The sequence below is a fragment of the Oryzias melastigma genome, linkage group LG16 (assembly GCF_002922805.2).
Source record: "Oryzias melastigma strain HK-1 linkage group LG16, ASM292280v2, whole genome shotgun sequence".
Taxonomy (NCBI): Eukaryota; Metazoa; Chordata; class Actinopteri; order Beloniformes; family Adrianichthyidae; genus Oryzias; species Oryzias melastigma.
In genome coordinates, this window is record NC_050527.1 from 23,177,133 (window position 1) to 23,195,212 (window position 18,080).

The window sequence follows — 18,080 nt, forward strand, 5'->3', positions numbered from 1 at the left end:
TTCACTGTAACGACAGGCGCAGTCTTTGCAGGACAAAAAGAAGGCGCCATGATCCCTCAATCTACTCTCTCAGAGGAGGAGAGGTCGCCTCTGAGCGTCTGAGGTTCGATTCCCTCTTTGCGCGGCTGACGCGAAGATGTGAACTTGTGTCATGGATGGAAATCAAAGAAACAAAGACAGTTGCATTGGTCAAAATAAAACTAAATTTGACCCAAAAAGCATCCCGAATAGATTTTCCAGTTTTGTTTTACCCACATCCTCTGAGCATGTTTGCAGGCCTGGATGCTGGAGCGCGTATTTACAACTCGGATGAAGGAGGGAGGGTCTGTTAAGAAGATTAATCCAGAGCATCTCTCTGATTGAGGCTTGATGTGCGCTCTTATAGAAGAAACCCGATCACCCAAAGGAGCAGGTCAAACATAAAGGAGCGCATCAGCCCCAAGATGCCCAATCCAATCAGCTGTCCACCCCCCTACAGCCTCAGACTCCCAGACTCAAAACGGAAAACCACCGGCGGCTTACCGTGCACCATAAATTTCAGCCTGGGCGCCTTTCCCGCAACGACCGATGCCAAAAGCGCCAGCAAGACCAAAGGATTCATCTTTCCTCCGTTTTTTTAGGGGGGTGATCTGCTGTTCTCCACGAAGCGCTCCCTCTGAATCCCCGTCCTTCCTCTCGAAGCCTCCTCTCAGGCAGGTCCCTCCCCGATCTGCTGCGTCCCAGAAGCTGTGCCAACCACCGCTGCTCCCAGATCCGTCTGCTCTTCCAGGGGTTCCGGGCACTCAAAGGAGTCGGGCTGTCTGGCTCCACCTCGGAAACGAGAGGCAGCGGGGGGAGTGATGCTGTGCAGGAGCAAAATGACTCAATTCACTCATGTTTTTCCCAATACCTGTTGCTAAAAAGATGATTTTAGGTTTGCTTTGGATGGGTTTGCACCTAACAGTTTTGTATATTTCTTAAATGTGTATAATCTTTGGGTTTAATTGCATCCAAATTAACCTAAAATTGACTGTTTCTTCCATCTGTGTCAACAGTGTCTCACATTTTTGAATTAAAAGTCTCAAATGTGAAGAAGCGTGAAGAGTGAATCACCAAAAGGCTGCATAAATGGCTTCTTTTCATTCAGGGAAATGATAGCTGCGGGCGCAGACCAAAGCCTCATCTGCGCCTTTATGAGAGCTCTCCGCCTCTGGAGTGGGAAAAAATCAGCAGGATGTTACTCTGAAAATCAAGAAAGAGGGGGGAAAAGAGGCATTCAGGTTTTCTTCTTCACTTCAGATGATACACAGACGAGGAGGAAACAAGCCAGTGATTTCATCAGAGAAATCCATCCGTGTGATCTGCATTTAAAGAGCTCTAACTGCTCCTCTGTAATCAAGAATTTGGATTTCATTCACATCTGCTCTTCTAAAGTGTTTGCATTTGCTGAAAAAATCAGTTTAAATATCTGATATTCTGTTGTCAGTTTGAACAATGTTTCTATTTTGAGACTAAACCTGTCTTTTTATTTCTGGAACAAATTAGCCTGAGTTTTCTAACAAAACTGTTACATTTAATTCATTTCTCTCCCAAGTGGTTTTCAACATATCAGGGATTAAATGCCTTCAACATGAGACTTCAATCATCAGAGGTTTTCATTGATATGTTTTGTTTGTTTGCAAGAATCCACCGCTAGATGGCAGCAAAGGCAGAGTTTTCCGACAGATTTTCACATTAACTCATTGAATCTGAATGTCCTGTTTACTTCAGAAGTTCAGTGTGCTGATGTTAAGTTACCTGTTGGATAGAATATATACATAGAATAATAACTTATCACGTGGCTGCTGATGTTTGAGGATTGCGTGGATTCAGAAAACACCACATTTCACGAAGAGTAGATATATTATAATGTAAATGTAATAAACAGAGGCTGATATGTTCATCAGTCTTATTCGTTTTATTAATTTATTTATAATTAAGACTAAAGGAGTGACATTTAGAAAAAAATCTTGATTGTAACTTTAAAAATGTGAAATTAAGCACCTTAGAAATTACTAAAAAGGATAAAAAAGAAAGCTACCATGGAAACTTCAAGTGCCACACAATAAGTTTAGCTTAAATATCATTTAAAGTATATGTCTAGGATATTTAATGGTCACAGAATCATGAAAAAGACTAGATTTTGATCATTTTTTAGAGTCATTGCTGCCAACTACCAGCCCATGTTTTAGTACTTTATATATTTCAATCTGCTCTCTACTTTTGTGAAGATGCTGGTTTTATTTCCCAGCAGGACTTGGCACATGTACACACTGCTAAAAATATCAGGACCCAGCAGGATCTCTGTGACTGATTGGCAGGAAGCTCACCTGAACTGAAGGAATTGATAGAGCCCCTATCAAGGCTACTTGGTCTTCTTTAAAATCCAGCAACATCAGATTGAAACTTAATTGAATCATATTCTATTTAAAATATTTCTTAAATATGTTTTTAGGGATTCTAATGTAAGGACAAGACCGAAGATACAATAAGCTGCTTGTGAACGCAGCTTTAGGAGGGCCTCTGCTTGTTGGGATTTACCTTGAAGCATCCTCTTTCATCTGCAGCCACACCGGCTTTAGGCTTCACTTTGATTTACTTATAAAACACTTGATAGAGAAAAATGGTTCTGGTTGTTAAGCCTAATGAATCTATTTAATTTGTGCTCTCAGAACATCAGTGGACCACAGGGCAGAATGAGGGCAAATCCTGAGAATGAGGAGTCTGAGGGCTTCTCACCTGGTTAGGTCCAGTATAAAGCACGCTCCTCAAATCCTGACAAAGATCAGCGTAAACGAGACGTTTGCATTAAATGCAGGGAGTAATTAGGGAGGAAGGATGAAACTTTCCACAGTTGTGTAGAACATTTAAATACCTACTTTGATCAACTTTTAAACTATTTTTTAAAAACGTTCCCGGTTGACTTTTAATTATGATTAGGCCTGTTTTGGATGATAATAAAAAATGTTTTCTAGGACACAGTTTCTGAAGAGTGGTGCAACCCCACCCCTCTTCCTCTCTCCATTGAGATGCATGTTTACACACTCTCCCAATAGCTTACAGCCCTCTAAACCTTCAACCTGAGTTATTCATCCGAACGGTTTTGAGCCAGATGCCAGCTTGAACAACAAAAACGAAGACGTACATGGATCTAGTTGTCTACAAGCGTCAAAGTAGGACAAAACTGGAAGCTTGTGACCCAGTAAGCGTATATTCTAAATCACAAATGTACTTTTTTTTTACACATAAATACTCAGCAATGCAATTTTAAGCTACATTTTCTTAATATATATCCTCTATTATCAGAAAAAATGCCACAAGATTATGTCAAAAACCCAATTTTCATCCGTTTATTGTCCCCCCAGTTGAGTAATTTGGTCAAATTGACTTAGTTGAGTTTAATTTATTTCTGTGTGAAAAAAAGGCTGAAAGTTTCTGACAGTAGATGCGAGAAGACCATAATATTCTTGTGGGTGTGTGGCAGTCATGGGATGTGGGAGGGGCTTACGGGCACCACTTTAATCTCCTCCCTTGGCTTTCTGTCCAATGGGAGCAAATAGTTGTATTAAAATAGATAATATTACGGGCCAGGCTGGGCAGGAGGATAGCACCCGCCAGACAGACCTATATAACAGATTGAGACGTGCAGAGGTAATCCAAAAGGGTTTAAATCTCTGCTCATACACGTGATAATCATTTTTTTCCCCTCCTCGCTTTTCTGGGTTATTCTGGGGGATGACACGAACAAAATTATCCACTGTTCAGTGAATTCATTTGAAGCAGCGAGTCTCTCAGGGTCTACAGTGGAATGATGGCAGTTCATTCGGCGTTCGGATTTAATATTCGGTGAGTTTCACTCTCAGCCTCCATGCTGTGCAGTGAAGGAAGCCTGGAATTGGGAGAGAAATTGTGTTGCAGCTCAGGGAGTTTATTCCAGCAGGTTAGGTGGTCATAACTGCATCATTCTGCACTCATGATATGTCATATTCACACTAAATTAAAACAAAATATGTGCATTTGTTTGGCTTTGTGTCACAAAAATCAGTAATTTGTCACAAAGAAAATGACTCAGTTTGAAGCACACAAATGATGCTTTAATTATACATTTTTATCTACTTAAAAAATGAAAAAAAAAAAAAAATCTGGAAGAATCAAAAGCAGGTTCAAACTGGCATTTAATGACAAAAAGTATTTTACAACAAATAAACAAATATGTCAGTTAGCATCTTCATTTCCTGGCATAGTTCAAAGTTTTTGTGCACAGCCTAATGCATCTACTCAGTCTGGTATACAAGACGGGCATATGTGAGTGACACTAATCCCCAGGACTGGATAAAAATTATATATTAACATAGGACACGAGTCAACCTTGACCTAAATATTTACACGTTAACACAGATCAAGGACGGCATTCTCTCTGTCGATGGTGAGAATGTCAGTGAGGCACGTCGTTTCATTCGGATACAAAATAAATATAAAAATCATAGCATGCCAAGACAGAACATAACAAAAGGAAAGGTGCTTTTGATCTAAAAAAAAAAAAAAAAACATGTAAAAGTATAAAACGGTTAAGTATACATGGCTACCTAACACAGATGCCTAAAATTTCCAATCCCAGGAATCTTAAAATTCTAAAAAGCGTCTAAAATTTAGGAAAAGTAGGAATATATTTGGCTATTCTAATCGAAACATGGATATCAAAAGCTTTATATTCACAAGTCTTAAAGGGGCCATACCATGATTTTTCTTTCAGAGTAAACTATGTCCATATAAATGATAATATATGACCTTTTGAACACTAAAAAACAAATTATTTATGAAATGAGTTATTTTGGCGAATTCTTTTTATACCCAGAAGTTAAACAACTTTCGCTCCCTGAGGGTGCCACATTGGTGCCACCCAATGCATGACATCATCCTAGGGCTGGTGCGTCACCCACTGAAAAATGAGGGGAATTTTTTATTTTTTAAATAGCTAAATGATCACAGCTAGCTCGAGCTGCTAGCTTTGCGGATAAAATGTTTGTGTTTGCCTGGGGGTGGAGCAGACTCTTCCTGGAGAGGGCGGTTCTCACATTGTGACATCAGCACGTGAGAATCTGCTCGGTTTCATGGATATGGGAGGGGCCGCTGTTGAGAGCACAGTTTTTTTAGGGTTACTCAGAAATTGTTAAATGGATTAAACTACTGACTTGGGGTTGTTTATAGAGAGGAATGAACAGTATAAAGCTCAAAGAGTAGATTTTTCATGGTATGGCCCCTTTAAAACTAAAGCAGAATTTATGTGAAAGGGTCAAATATGGCAAGCAGAGACAGAATATAAGTGGATGATCGAACAGCACTTATTGTCTTTTACCACTGTGAAGATTAAAATCTATTCAGTTCATTTTATAACTTCATGCCTTATAGAAACATACATATCGACTCAAAAAAGTTACTCAATTTCAATGTACACAAACTCCGTCTGTTTGCTTCAAGGATCCTTAGTTTGAAAACACAGGCGAGAAGTTGCCTCGATGTAACTCCAAAAGTGGAAGAAGGCTGGCACAGGAGCAAGAGACTCTTTCTGATCAGGCGTCTGGAGAGCCTTTGACTGTCTGTCTCCAGAGGAGCAGTGTGAGTTCATAGTGCAGAAAAATCCTCCTTCTGATGGCTCTAGATAAGCTTCATGGTAAACCTGCCACCATCGGCGCCGTCCCCTCCTCCGCCGACAGAAGAGCGTGGGACAAAGTCTATTGTCGCCGTGTGCTTGATCTGGCCTTTGCTCTGGCTCCAGAAGAACATAAAGACAAAGCAGATGGCCACGGAGCTGAGGAAGGACAGAAAGCCCATGGTGGTGGCTATGATCAGTGTCTTGGCATCAAATGGGTACGGCTTGGCCATTTGAGCTGAGGAGTTAGCAGTTTGGAGGTCTAGGGGCTCGACCCAGCTTTCTTCTGAAAAGACAGGGGTGTTGTTACGAGGGACCCCCTTCACGTACAACCCCACAGACAGGCTGTCGTTGCCTGCAGCGTTAACTGCCAAGCACTGATATGTGCCGCTGTCCTGAACTTGGGCAAAGCGGACCTCCAGAGTCCCATTCGGTAGAACTCTGATTCTTCCTGTGGGAGAGATGGTGTTCTTATGAGAGGAGATCCAGGTGATGGTTGGAAACGGATCCCCATCAGCCTTGCAGGAAAAGAGAACTGTGGTGCCCTCCTCGACCCTCGCCTCCTGCGGCCTGCGGTCCATAATGCGAGCCGGCCGACACGTGAAGAGCCGGAGGAGTTCCTTCTCGGAGAAGTCTCTGAACTCGCGCTGCTGTACAGCGTCGGGGGATGAACAGGTGGGCTGGTGGCCGTCAAAGTTCAGGCGCTGCCTGCGCCGCATCACCCAGAGAAGTCGGCAGTCACATGCAAGGGGATTCCCATCTAAACGCAACACCTGAAGGTTCCCCACGGAGTGGAAAGCGCTCTCCTCCAAAGTAGTGAGCATGTTGGATGTTACGTTAAGCATTCGAAAGAAGGACAGGCCCTTAAAGGCTCCTGGTTCTATTCGTAGCAGGCTTGCCCCTGCTAGGTGTAATTCCTGGAGTCTCAGAAGGTCCCCGAGGAGGTTACCTTGGATAACAGTGATGGGGTTGTAGGACAGGTCCAGGAAGCGCAGGTACACCAAGTGACGAAGTGTTGCATAAGGAACTGCAGTCAAATTGCAGCTGCTGATGGTGAGTGATGTCAAATTTAGACCAATGAGACTGTTGCTTGCAATTGTGTCCAGCGAAGGCCAGTTTAGGATCTGGAGGCTGCGCAGATGGGGCAATCGTCGGAAAGCATTGTTGGGCAGCGAGGAGATGGTGAGGCGAAACATGCGGAGAACTGTGAGGCTCTGCAGCTGGGTCAGCGCCTCTGTGGGAATGGAGGTCAGGTTGCTGCGGTCTAAGTTCAGCTCCTGCAGGTTCTGCAGACCAAAGAAAGCTCTCTGGGAGATAAAGACGAGGTCATTCTCGCCAGCTTCTAGCGTTTGAAGGTTGACTACTTCCTTAAAGGTGTAGTCCAGGAATACCAGAATCTCATTCTGGCTCAAATCCAAGAGACGAAGGCTGTAGAGTCCAGAAAAAACCCCGACTGGGAGGATCTTGAGACGGTTGTTCTTGATTCTAAGAGTTTTCAGATTCTTGAGACCCAAGAAAGCCTCCACTTCAATCATGGAGATTAAGTTATCACTAAGGTCCAAGTCTTGAAGCTGGGCAAGGCCAGAGAACTGGCGCCGTCCGACCGTCTTAATTCTATTGCGGGATAAATCCAACCGTCTGGCGTCATTGGAAAAGCCTTCTGGCACCGAATTCAAATACTTGCCAGAGCAGATCACTTCTCTGACTTCAGGTCGACAAGTGCAGCGTGAAGGACAGCTTCCTGCGGATACACCGAGCCCGAACTGGAGCAGGATGCTCCACGTTCCCCATCGGACAACGGACTCCACAAACATCTGAGAAGACAGCAGCAATGAACCATTGATCATCTGTTATTAGGCAAAACATCTGAACTTTATAAAGGATTACTGAGTCAAAACAAACCATTTGAGTTGTGAAGCACAAATTCTTTTATAACCAGAGGCACTTATGTTGGAGCAAGACTTGACTCAAGTCCTCTTTAGGCATATTTTTCCATCGATTGCATGTCCTTCAGTGTGGCCTGCAAAACAGGAGAAGAAAGAAATGCTTAGAAAGATAACAAAACATTCTCTGGACATTTAAATTTTACAATATATCTCAACAGAAGTTGTTACTCCAGAACAAGCAAAGAGGAAATAAAAACACAAACACAAATATTCCGAGCAGCCTTTCCTGCTGTAGCTGATTAAAGATTTATTTGGCTGCAGCTTTCTGCATCCTCAAAGCGACTGGAGTTTCCAGCATGGTGCTCCAACAGAGAGATGATCAACTTTTCTCTTTTATTTGCTCTGGGAGGAAAGGATTTCCTACCCCCTAAAAACATCTCCTAAAACATTTGGTTAGTTTGTAAGGATCACAGCCAAGTCCCATAAAATATTACTGGGTACTCTGGTACGTGCTTTAGATTTACCGTTAAATATGAAATCATCTGTATTTAGGACTTGTTTTTTCTATTTTTTGTTAAAAAAGACAAAAAACATGACATTTTTTAAAAAAAGATGTCATCTTACTGAGTAAAAAAAGTCCAGAAAAATACATGCTGCATGATAAAATATTACATAATTCGATATTTATGTCCCTGTCTAGCTCCACCAGTTGACGACAGAAGTGCTTGGAAAGAATGTAAATTATGTAGTTCCACTTCAGCAAGCGAGAAAAGCTTCAAGAAACAAATCCTTTTCGCCCCAGATGACAGATCTTCCCACGCAGACCTCAAAGCTCACACACTTGAAAAGCAAAAAATCCGAAACACAGACAGGCAGAGTCCCGCTCGTGGAGCTCCAGCAACACCGCTCCCCATCGGATGGTTTCATGTGCGGAGCCGCCCTCGCTGCAGCCTCTCCTCCGACTGTCAGAGGAGCCCCAGAGCTGCCCAGCCTTTTTCTCCCCTCTGTTCTTCATGTAAACTGCTCTTACACCGGCTGGGTGGGAGCACTGACACACAAATCAACTCTTGCACTCTTACACAGCTCTCAGGGGTTGCACTGGGGGGATTTTTCAGCGAGAAGAAAGACTGATTGAAAACTAGAAAAGTTGCATTACCTGTGATAATGCTAGTGTGAAGGCTTTTTGCAGAGAGTAGTCACTGAAGATGCGGAAGCTTTTTGCTGAAAATGGGGACACAATTACTTTAATTGCTTGAGCATATTTGCTGAAAATGCAAAAGCTATTTGCAAAGTGTTAAACTTGTTAAAAGACTGGACATTTTGTTAAAGAACTATGAAAGAGTGCTGAAGTTGACCTAAATTTCTGAAAAATTGTAGTAAAATTGCTTAAAAATTGTTTATACATGCCAATTTTGCAAAAATATTTAGTGTGTTCCTTAAATATGAGCTAAACTCCAAATTAGCCCAAAAAACCTCAGTAAACCAAATTAGTCAAGAACATTAGCTGTAGCTAAAATAGAAGCTAAACTTGAAATTAGCCTATAAAGACCTCTGTACATAACAAAGTAGCCAAAAACGTTAGCATGTTGCTAAAATACTAGCTAAACTCAAAATTAGCTTAAAAAACCTCAGAATATGTCAAATTAGCCAAAAAAGCTAGCACATTTCCTAGATATTAGCTAAACTCCAAAATAATTCCTTAGTAAGCTAAACTAGTCAAAGAACATTAGACTGTTGCTAAAATAAAAGTTAAACTATAAATGACCCAAAAAACTCCAGTAAATAACAAATTAGCCAAAAACGTTAGTATGTTGCTAAAATATTAGGTAAATTCCTTTTTTCCTTTAATAACCATAAAAAATGAAAACATAGCCCATGAATATGTTTGAATGCTTGTTGTTAATCTACTTAAAATTCTGAAATTTTAAGACTTTCTCATTCATTTTGTATTATGCATATTTTGCTCAATATTTCAAAGACTATAAAGTTTTTGAATACCAAAAACACAGGCAGTAACGTCCTGAACAAGATTAAAGTTTTGATACTAAGTTTGCAGAAATCGCGGAAAGTGTGATTGAGTTTTTACGTGCCGAAAAATGTGCAAAAAGAAGCAGGAGAATCACTATAGTGTGAATGCTTACTAAGCATTTACACAACTAGGGATGTGGGGAAAAATCGATTTAGCGATATATCGCGATTTTTCATTTGGCAATACTTGTATCGATTCAAAATGTTGACAAGAAGATATTTAATGATTAGTATTTCCACTTGTGACTTTTGTTTTCCACCTAAACCCTCGAATGGTATTTGGCAACACAGAAATTTACCCCCCCCCCCCAAAAAAAAGAGCTCCAAGAATTTGTGGGTAAAAGCAACTTTTATATGACACACAGTTGCAAGGCTTATCATTAAATAAAATACATTTTACCATTTAATTAACATAGAAGGCGTATTAAAATTCAGAGTTTACTTTCTATGTCATAATCTTTTTTAAAAATATGAAAAATTGCTCTGGTATGGTCTGGGGATATATCGTGATACATATTGTGAGCCACATATCGCGATATGTATCATATTGCCAGACAACATGGAAAAAACATGGAAATGAGCTGGTCAATGATTACTTTTGCAAGTTAATGTTAAATAATTTGAAATGTTCATTTTTCTTGTTTTTTCACTTTTTGAGGATGATTTTACTAAGATACAGTGTTATACAACTTATAAACATATTTTCAAGTCTGCTCTTCAAAAACATTACAAGAGCTTGATAAAAATCAATTCTACTAGACTTTTAAGAGTCCCATGATGAGTTGCTGTTCTTCATTAGTTACAAGAATGTCAAAAATATAAAGTTTTCAACCTATAATTTATGAGGAGTGAGCAAAACTTGACTACAGAGATAGACCTTGGCAGGTCTGTGATATCTCTGGCTGGCAGCTCATCATCTGTTGAGCACTTCAACCAATCGGGAGCCAGAATCTCAGTCCCTGCTCACCTCAGAGAGCAACACGAAAGGTCAGAGCCAACAGAAATAGACCCGGCCTGACCCCATACATCAAATTAGAAAGTGAGTCAATAAATTAATTGTTTAATTTTCCGTTTATATCCAACCCTGAGTGGAGACTAGACCTGGGTTTCATGTGTCAGCGTTAATTATAATAAATATTTTCAATCACTCAGAGACACGTGTTTCTAAAACTGATGCAGTTCTGAGCAGAGCTTTAACAGCTGTTGCTGCGGTTGTCTGGGACTCCGAAGCGCCGTCATGGTTTCAGGATTTGGTAGATTTACAATTTGAGAGTCCGAGGAATCCAAATGTGAAGTTTCCAAAATCAGATGGTGCAACTTAAAAAAAAGCAAGTGTGCTGAACATTTGTTTCAACAAATGTTGAATAAATAGTCAATATTTGTGTAACTTTATGGAAATGTTTTGTAGCTGCCATCATGGCATTTTACTCACTCAAAAATGCTGCTAAATTTAATTTTAAGGAGCTGTAATTGAATTTATCACTTTCTGAAAGATCTATGTCAAGATTGATTAGCATGGATTAAGGTGCCATAATTCTCTGTTCAAAATTTTACTTTATCTTATCCTTAAACCAAATCGTGAAAGTGTCAAACACATATTGTGTTAAATTTAATACTTTATCTTGTTTTATTACATTGCAGGTTTAGTATGAGACTTTTACAACGTTTTTCTTCATTGTGACTTGCTTATTAGCATATTTTTAAGTTATTTTTATAAACATATTTTTTGTTTTTTGTTGTTGTTTTGACATCCTATATCGAACTGAAACAAACCGTGACCCAAAAATCGAGGTTTGAACCAAATTCTGTGGAAATTGAATCATTGCATCCCTGGTATGAACAGAAATAGAATCATCTCCAGACTCTGAAAGACTCAAGCGACCAACATGAACATCCTTAAAGCCTTTCTGATCCTCTCTCTTACCTAACAAACCCTCATGTGCCAGAAATCTGTTGAAGCCTGTGGGATGTAAGCTTCTTTCAGATGGTCTGCTGGAGGAAAACTGAAGGATAGTCATTATGATACTAATCAATTTCTTCTATTCTGCCCACAATGCATTTTTGAAGCTGACGTCAGAGGTTCTTCCATCTCTTTTGGCCAGGTGCCACAACATTCATAAAGGTGATAACAAAGCTTCTTATCACCAGGAAAGCTCCTAAATAAATATGCGTCACATTTTGACACATGGTTAAGGACCCTCCGCGTCAAAGATTCACATTTTGGGTATCCCTACTTGTCGTTTTTTGATGTTGTTACGTCCCCAATGGGAAAACCTCCCAGAGTCTTTGGGAAAAATACAAAAGGGGACAATAGCATAAACTGGACTCCAGTAAGAAATAAAAGAACACCGTTTATTAAATAAACAGAAACCCTGTGTTATGCAAAGGATAAACTAAATGAAATAATTGGTGTGCTGATTCAAACAAAAAGACAAACCAAAAGGATTTGGAACTTTGGCCAAACATAAAATAAGTCAGGGAGACCTCTGACCCAGCCATGTCGACCGCTGAAGTCAGCAGCTCCCTGCTAAGGGCTGTCTAACCAAAATCTACTTAAAGAAAAAAACAAATAAACAAATCCTGCTAAAAAAGACTACCAAGGTAAGACTCCAAACTAAAATAACAAAACCCAGCAGTGTAAGACTGCTGAGGACAAAGAGGGGAAAAAGAACAAAACAAAACCACTTCGCTGTAGTGGAACTGCGAACTGGTACTGGGTTAGGGTACCCTAACCCAAACCCTAACCCGGTACCGGTTCAAGTCCGTTACCACATCTGGGCCTGGTTTGTGTCCAGTACCGCAACTGGTACTGGGTCGGGTCAAGTGGTGGGTTAAGGTTCTGGTACTTGGACAGGGTACCGGCCACATCCTAAGGACCAGTCCACGTCCAGTACTGCACCCCGAGGGTTACGGACCCTTAATTTTACGAACAGCCAGAACCTCAAAAAATGACTAGTTGGGGACACCCAAAACATCAAAAAGTGATGCGGAGCGGACTTACATGGTTTGACCAATCACGAAATTGAACTGTAATACCTCGTTCAACCTGTAGGGGGCAACACAGAAATGGATTTATTTATTTATTTTTAAATATACAAGTTTATTTCAAATCGTCAAAAATTTGTTAAGGACCAATAGTCAGCACTTTTAAAGCTCCATTCATACAGGTAAACAGCCAAAAAAAGTTAATTTGGGTTTGGATACCCTTTAGCCAAGTGTCAATATGTGACGACATGGAAATGAGAATGTTTCCCAAGACTTTTCTGATGACATATATAAAGAAAACTTATCTTAAAATTATATTTCTTTATTCAGATTATTGTGAATGAGGAGCAGAAAAAAAAATATTGTATTTCTGACATAGTAAATATGCTGGGTAAACCAGAAGCTCTCTGCTCCGCTCCATTCTGATGCATGTACATAGATATACGTTGACTTTTAGACGACTAGATCCATGTACGTCTTAGTTTTCCTCATCTGAGCTGGTATTTTTCTCATAACTGTATGTCTAGCTCCGAATTTGTTTGCCATATTTGTTGCACCGTTAATGGTAGGTGTGCGGGGCTGTAAGCTAGCAGTAGAAAGAGTGAAAAGATAGCTCAGTTATGTGTGACGGGAAGAGGAGGTGGGCTTGTTCCACAACTTAGAAGCAAATTTCTAATAAACTACTGCTGCCCTGCAGAAATTATTTCCTAGAAAACGACACAGATTATTTGATTTTGGCTAAAAACAGCATATTTAAAATTAAAAGAACTTTGAAAATGGATAAAATGATGATTGGAGTGAGTGATTTAAACAGTCAGGATCATCTGGCAGTTTAAAGTGTTGCAGAAAATCTGCTCCAATGCAACTTTTCAAATCTTCCTGTGAGTCAACAAGCTGCTAAAGCGATCAACACTGTTCTGCTTCATGGAGCAAACCGGACGCCGTGGCTGTCCAAGTCTTTAAACTGTAATACGTTCTCATTAGAATCTCAAAGCACAGTTTCTGCTCGGCTCTAAATCCTCCTTGTTTCCAAGCAACTGGGGGCGAAATGTGACAAGTTGTGACAGACAGCAAGCAATTACTGAGGCAGCGTCTGAAGGCAAAACTTCCATTGCAACAGGTGCATGAAGAAAGCAACAGGACTTCTCGGGGGGCAAAACATTGACAGTCTTTGTTTTTTGTGGCTTTTCTCACCCTGAGAAGGACAAGCTTCGCCAAGCAGCTCTGTCCTGACAGTTGTCAGAGTGCTATTTTTAGCTGATTACATTCAGGAAAAAAAGTTCCTGGCTCAAACCTCCAATTAAAGCAGCTGGAGCAAAGCAGCAGGGATCACTTTGGAACAGACAAAAGCAAGTTTGACTGCAGCTGTGGGGAAACGTTTGTGAATCTGAAAGAATTTCTTTCTTTTTTATTCTGTAATGACTCCTGGCACCTGCTGCAGAGTGACGGCCCCCAAGACCTCCTGCGTACGGGAGCCAAATATTAAAAGGTTCGCTGGCAGAACAGCTGTCGGCTGCACAGCGGGGAAACGCTCGTCTTTTCCCTGCGGAGTCTTTTCTGGGAATCGGCTTGTAAACAAGATGGAGCGAGAAGCTGCGATGCAGAATGCAGGAAAAGTGGAGAGTTTCTAAAGTGCAATCATAGTGTCAGCTTAACAGCTGTGAGCTCAAATCCTGCATTAACACACATATGAGATCCTGAAGGATTCCCACCTTACAGCAGTTATGGAGGTGACGCTGAGTCAGCAGCTTTCAAGGTAAAACAGGTGTGATGCTCCTAAATGGGGTCACACTCAGAGTGAAGGGCTGTCAGCACTCTTTTTCATGATCTTAGTTAGTCTTTTTATTTAATAAATTCTTTAAATTGTTCAAAAATCAATATTAAAGTGCAGTATTCATATTTTTTTTACTGCTTTCACCTGTAAAGCCAATACATCTTTCTGTGCCAGAGGGTTCTGAGTTTGATTCCCATTGACTGGATGGACGCTGTACCACCGCCAACTGTCTTAGCTAAAATGCCCTAAAGCATTTTAGGGCATTTTAGCTAAGACAGTTTTTACTTGTTCCTGTGACATTTTTCTCATGATGGAGGACATGCAGTACAGAAAAAAATAAGAGTTTTAGCCATTTTCTTGTTAGATTAGGGTGTGTGAGGGGCTGTAAGATAGAGGGAGAGAAGGCAAAACAGAGAGCTCTCATCGATGGGGAAGGAAAGGGGGTGAGCTTGCTCCACACTACTGATTGTCTATGACGGGGGTCTTCATCTAAAATCTAAAGAGATTCAGTTAGAAAAAAAATATTTAAGGTCTGTTTCCTGTTTCCTGTCTGCAGTCTGGTACCATGCGGTCCTTGGACTGGTTCCGGGAAGTTTGGGAACCTGTGACTTAATGGGAACGGGCAGCATGTCAACAAAGATCATGAGTTGGGGACTCCCAAAACATCAAAAAGTAACGTTTGGGTCAATTTAAAATAGAGACAATCTTTGTATTAGTTTTGCATCAAGTTCGGACCCAGATGCTGGGTCACATGACCCAGCATCTGGGTCCGGATATGGACCGCAGTCCGCTACTTAAACTTCATTTCCACACAGCAGTCCAGTACGGTCTAGTCCAGTATTTTGAGCGTTTCCATTATAAAGTGGACCCATTAAACCAAATTTTGACAAAATATATTTTTATGGAGAATAAAATCCTGAATGTTATTTAAGGTTTTAATTGATTTATTCTGGAATAATAATCCTTCCTTCCTAGTAATGTTAAAAAGTTACATTTTTTAAAGTTTTAAAATTTTAGTTTTGTCTTGTTCAATAAATATTCATATAATATTTATACTCACTCATTATATTTTTCAGAGTAAACATTCTTGCTGATACATTTTTTAATGTGTTCTTTGCCAGTCTAATTTTTATTTTTGATGATATTTTCTCTGTAGCGTAAATTATTTAGCCATAACCCGATCAATCAGATGCCTCAGTAAAAGTAGGTGGCTTTGTGTTAAGCGTCCGAAGCGTTTGACAGGTTCTACCAAGCCCTCTTTCAGTGGAAGGGGCGTGGCTTTCTAAAATAATCACTACTGATTGGAGAGAGTGGTTGCCATAAAAATAACCAACCTGGAACAATCTTGGCTCACTAGAGGAAATATAGCAGAAAAATGACGACTTAACTGACTTAAATTGTTTGGAACCAGAAGTTAGTCATTCTCTATGTGTGACATCTCACTTACTCAGCCCAGTTCTGCTCTGCAGAAACTATGTCCTAGAAAATAAAGTTGTTTTTGCCTAAAATCAGCATACTTATAATGAAAAGATCACTGGAAGTGCTTTTAAAATGGATCAAAAGATGATGAGAGGGGGGTCAGTGGGACTTTAAGATTGCCTTTATTTATAGTTTTAATATAATATTAAAAGAAAAATTGAAATGAAAACACATACACAACTGAATGAGGAAAAAAGTTTAAATAGGAAAGTTTAACCATCAAGTGATGTCAAATCAAACTTTTCATTTGCCTTTTTTATTTAAGTCAATCAGCTTAGAGTTTGTTCTAGCAGCAGAGATTTACAGTGATGGAGCCAAAAATGAAAGATTTGTTACTTTTATCCGGATTTTTCTTGGACTTTCTTTGGTTTTAGGGAAGTTTTCTATTAAACTTTAACCAAATTAAATGAAAGAATGTTCAACCACCAGATTCAAAGCTTGTTTTCTATTCATGAAGTAATTCTTTTACAAAAATATATCTGGTAAATGACTTCGTTGTGTTTCAAATTAAAGTTTTACATGTAAAGAAATGGAAGCCACGGTTGAAAAAAGAAGAGAAAATACAGTTCAACACAGTAGTTTGCTTGGAAACAAACTGCTATAATTAACTGCATCTTTTGTAACTGACACTGTGTCCTTTGATTTGTTTATCGTGCTTACATAATCCACAGAGCAATGCACAAACAATGCAGTCATGCATTTATGCAACGTGAAAAAGAAAATGCAGTTTTGGCTCCGATACAAACCTCTTCCAGGCAGTTACGTCACCTCTGCATACCTGATGCTGCTCGGAATCTAATTCCATTAAAAGCATCTTTTGTCATAAAGTTTTTAGAGAATTCCCAAATGACATTCAATCTCTTCTAGACAATTGAATTGACTTTTAAAAACGTTTTTATCATTCGGTGTGCAAACTCACAAAGCTGAAAGGAAGAAAAGCAGAAATAAATGATTGAAACGACTCAAAGCGTCCCTGACTGGTTTGGGTCGGGCTTCACACTCTCACTAGGATGACCTGTAAATGAATCCCGGAAGGTTCTGCCGCCACTTTACCCAGCAACCCCCCGAGGTCCCTCGTGGTAGAAGTCAGGTCAGAATGGCAGTATATGAACACATGAGGAACTTCGTTAAAGTTTCTGCAGTAGCCTATATTTGCTGTAAACAGGACAGAGGGGAATAAAGAGGTGGTGCTTTAGTTGGCTTGGATTTAAAGTTGTTTTTTAGGTTTGTGCCAAATGCAGAGTTATCTAAATTTCTAAAATCTGTTGGACAGGATGTTGTGCAGGTATAAACTGAGCATCTTTTACATAATCTCATTTGTAACAATGTAGTATTTGGCTGAACTACATAATCTATGCAAACAATAGAAATGATTTTTTTGTATTTATTGTGCCAGGTTTTGAAGAAGTATCAAAGGACGTCTTTTTTACTTGTGACCGAGAATTTTTTTTTTTTTTTTTTGTCCATCCAACCTTGATTGTATAACTTGGAAAATAGATGAGAAGCTAAAATTGTATTTACTCACATGCGCTTTAGTTATCTGGTTTTGAGGGAAATCACAGCCGTTTTCCACATTTCTACCTCCAAACATCCGTTTCCATTTCACTCTTTGCTGGAAGGTGAGTTTCTGCAACTTCTGTCAGATTATTTCTCTTGCTTTCTCAGACATGTATGACAGACAGACAATTATTTCTCATATTTTGGAAACTATATTTTTCAGTTTGCATGACATTTAAGAAACTAGGTCACTGAGAAGAAGTAATTTTATTTTGTTACTTTGGTGCAAAGAAACACAAATCCCACTTTTTTGTATTTATTTATTTAAAGTTTGTTCTTTATTTCATTTTTTTACACTTCCTTTTGATTTGTGGAAACTGCTTTTGTTTTCAAAAATATTACATTTTTCACAGAAACCAAAAAAGGTAAGTATTATGGGATATTGCCGATTAGATTCTGGCGTTTTTATTTGTTTATTTTTATTTCTGAACTTCAGTGCAAAAATGTGTTTTTTCTACTGACAAACTTCGAATATGAAGCCCAATGAGACAATCGTTCTGTGATATTGGGCTTTATAAATAAAACTGAACTGAATTGAATTGAAACTATTCTGCACTTTAAAAAAACATTCACATTTATGACTATTAAGCTACATGTCACTTAAAAAATAAAGTCAGAGAAAAGTAAACAATATTTATTTCTATTTTTTTCAGATATTAACTGAAAATATACTTAAATGTGGAATATTGTGATATATATCGTT

The 18,080-nt window shown here is 39.5% G+C and overlaps 2 protein-coding genes across 3 annotated transcripts in view; both read right to left on the reverse strand.

Annotated features, from left to right (window-relative positions):
* Positions 1 to 1,036, reverse strand: part of si:ch211-113g11.6 (uncharacterized protein LOC559008 homolog) — a 52,953-nt gene extending 51,917 nt beyond the window's left edge. The window contains exon 1 of one of the 2 annotated variants that reach the window (XM_024258308.2): positions 523 to 1,036. In XM_024258308.2, the coding sequence (XP_024114076.1) occupies positions 523 to 601 (79 nt within the window). In that variant the 5' untranslated portion in view covers positions 602 to 1,036. The remainder of the gene's footprint in view (positions 1 to 522) is intronic. The other variant, XM_024258307.2, reaches the window with a different exon arrangement.
* Positions 1,037 to 4,175: 3,139 nt separating this feature from the next.
* The window catches only part of lingo4b (leucine rich repeat and Ig domain containing 4b), a 22,972-nt gene continuing 9,067 nt past the window's right edge, over positions 4,176 to 18,080 (reverse strand). Inside the window, exons 2-3 of the mRNA XM_024258309.2 lie at positions 7,571 to 7,688; positions 4,176 to 7,482 (exon numbers count right to left, since the gene is read on the reverse strand). Of these exons, the coding sequence (XP_024114077.1) occupies positions 5,674 to 7,482; positions 7,571 to 7,573 (1,812 nt within the window). The 5' untranslated portion in view covers positions 7,574 to 7,688 and the 3' untranslated portion in view covers positions 4,176 to 5,673. The remainder of the gene's footprint in view (positions 7,483 to 7,570; positions 7,689 to 18,080) is intronic.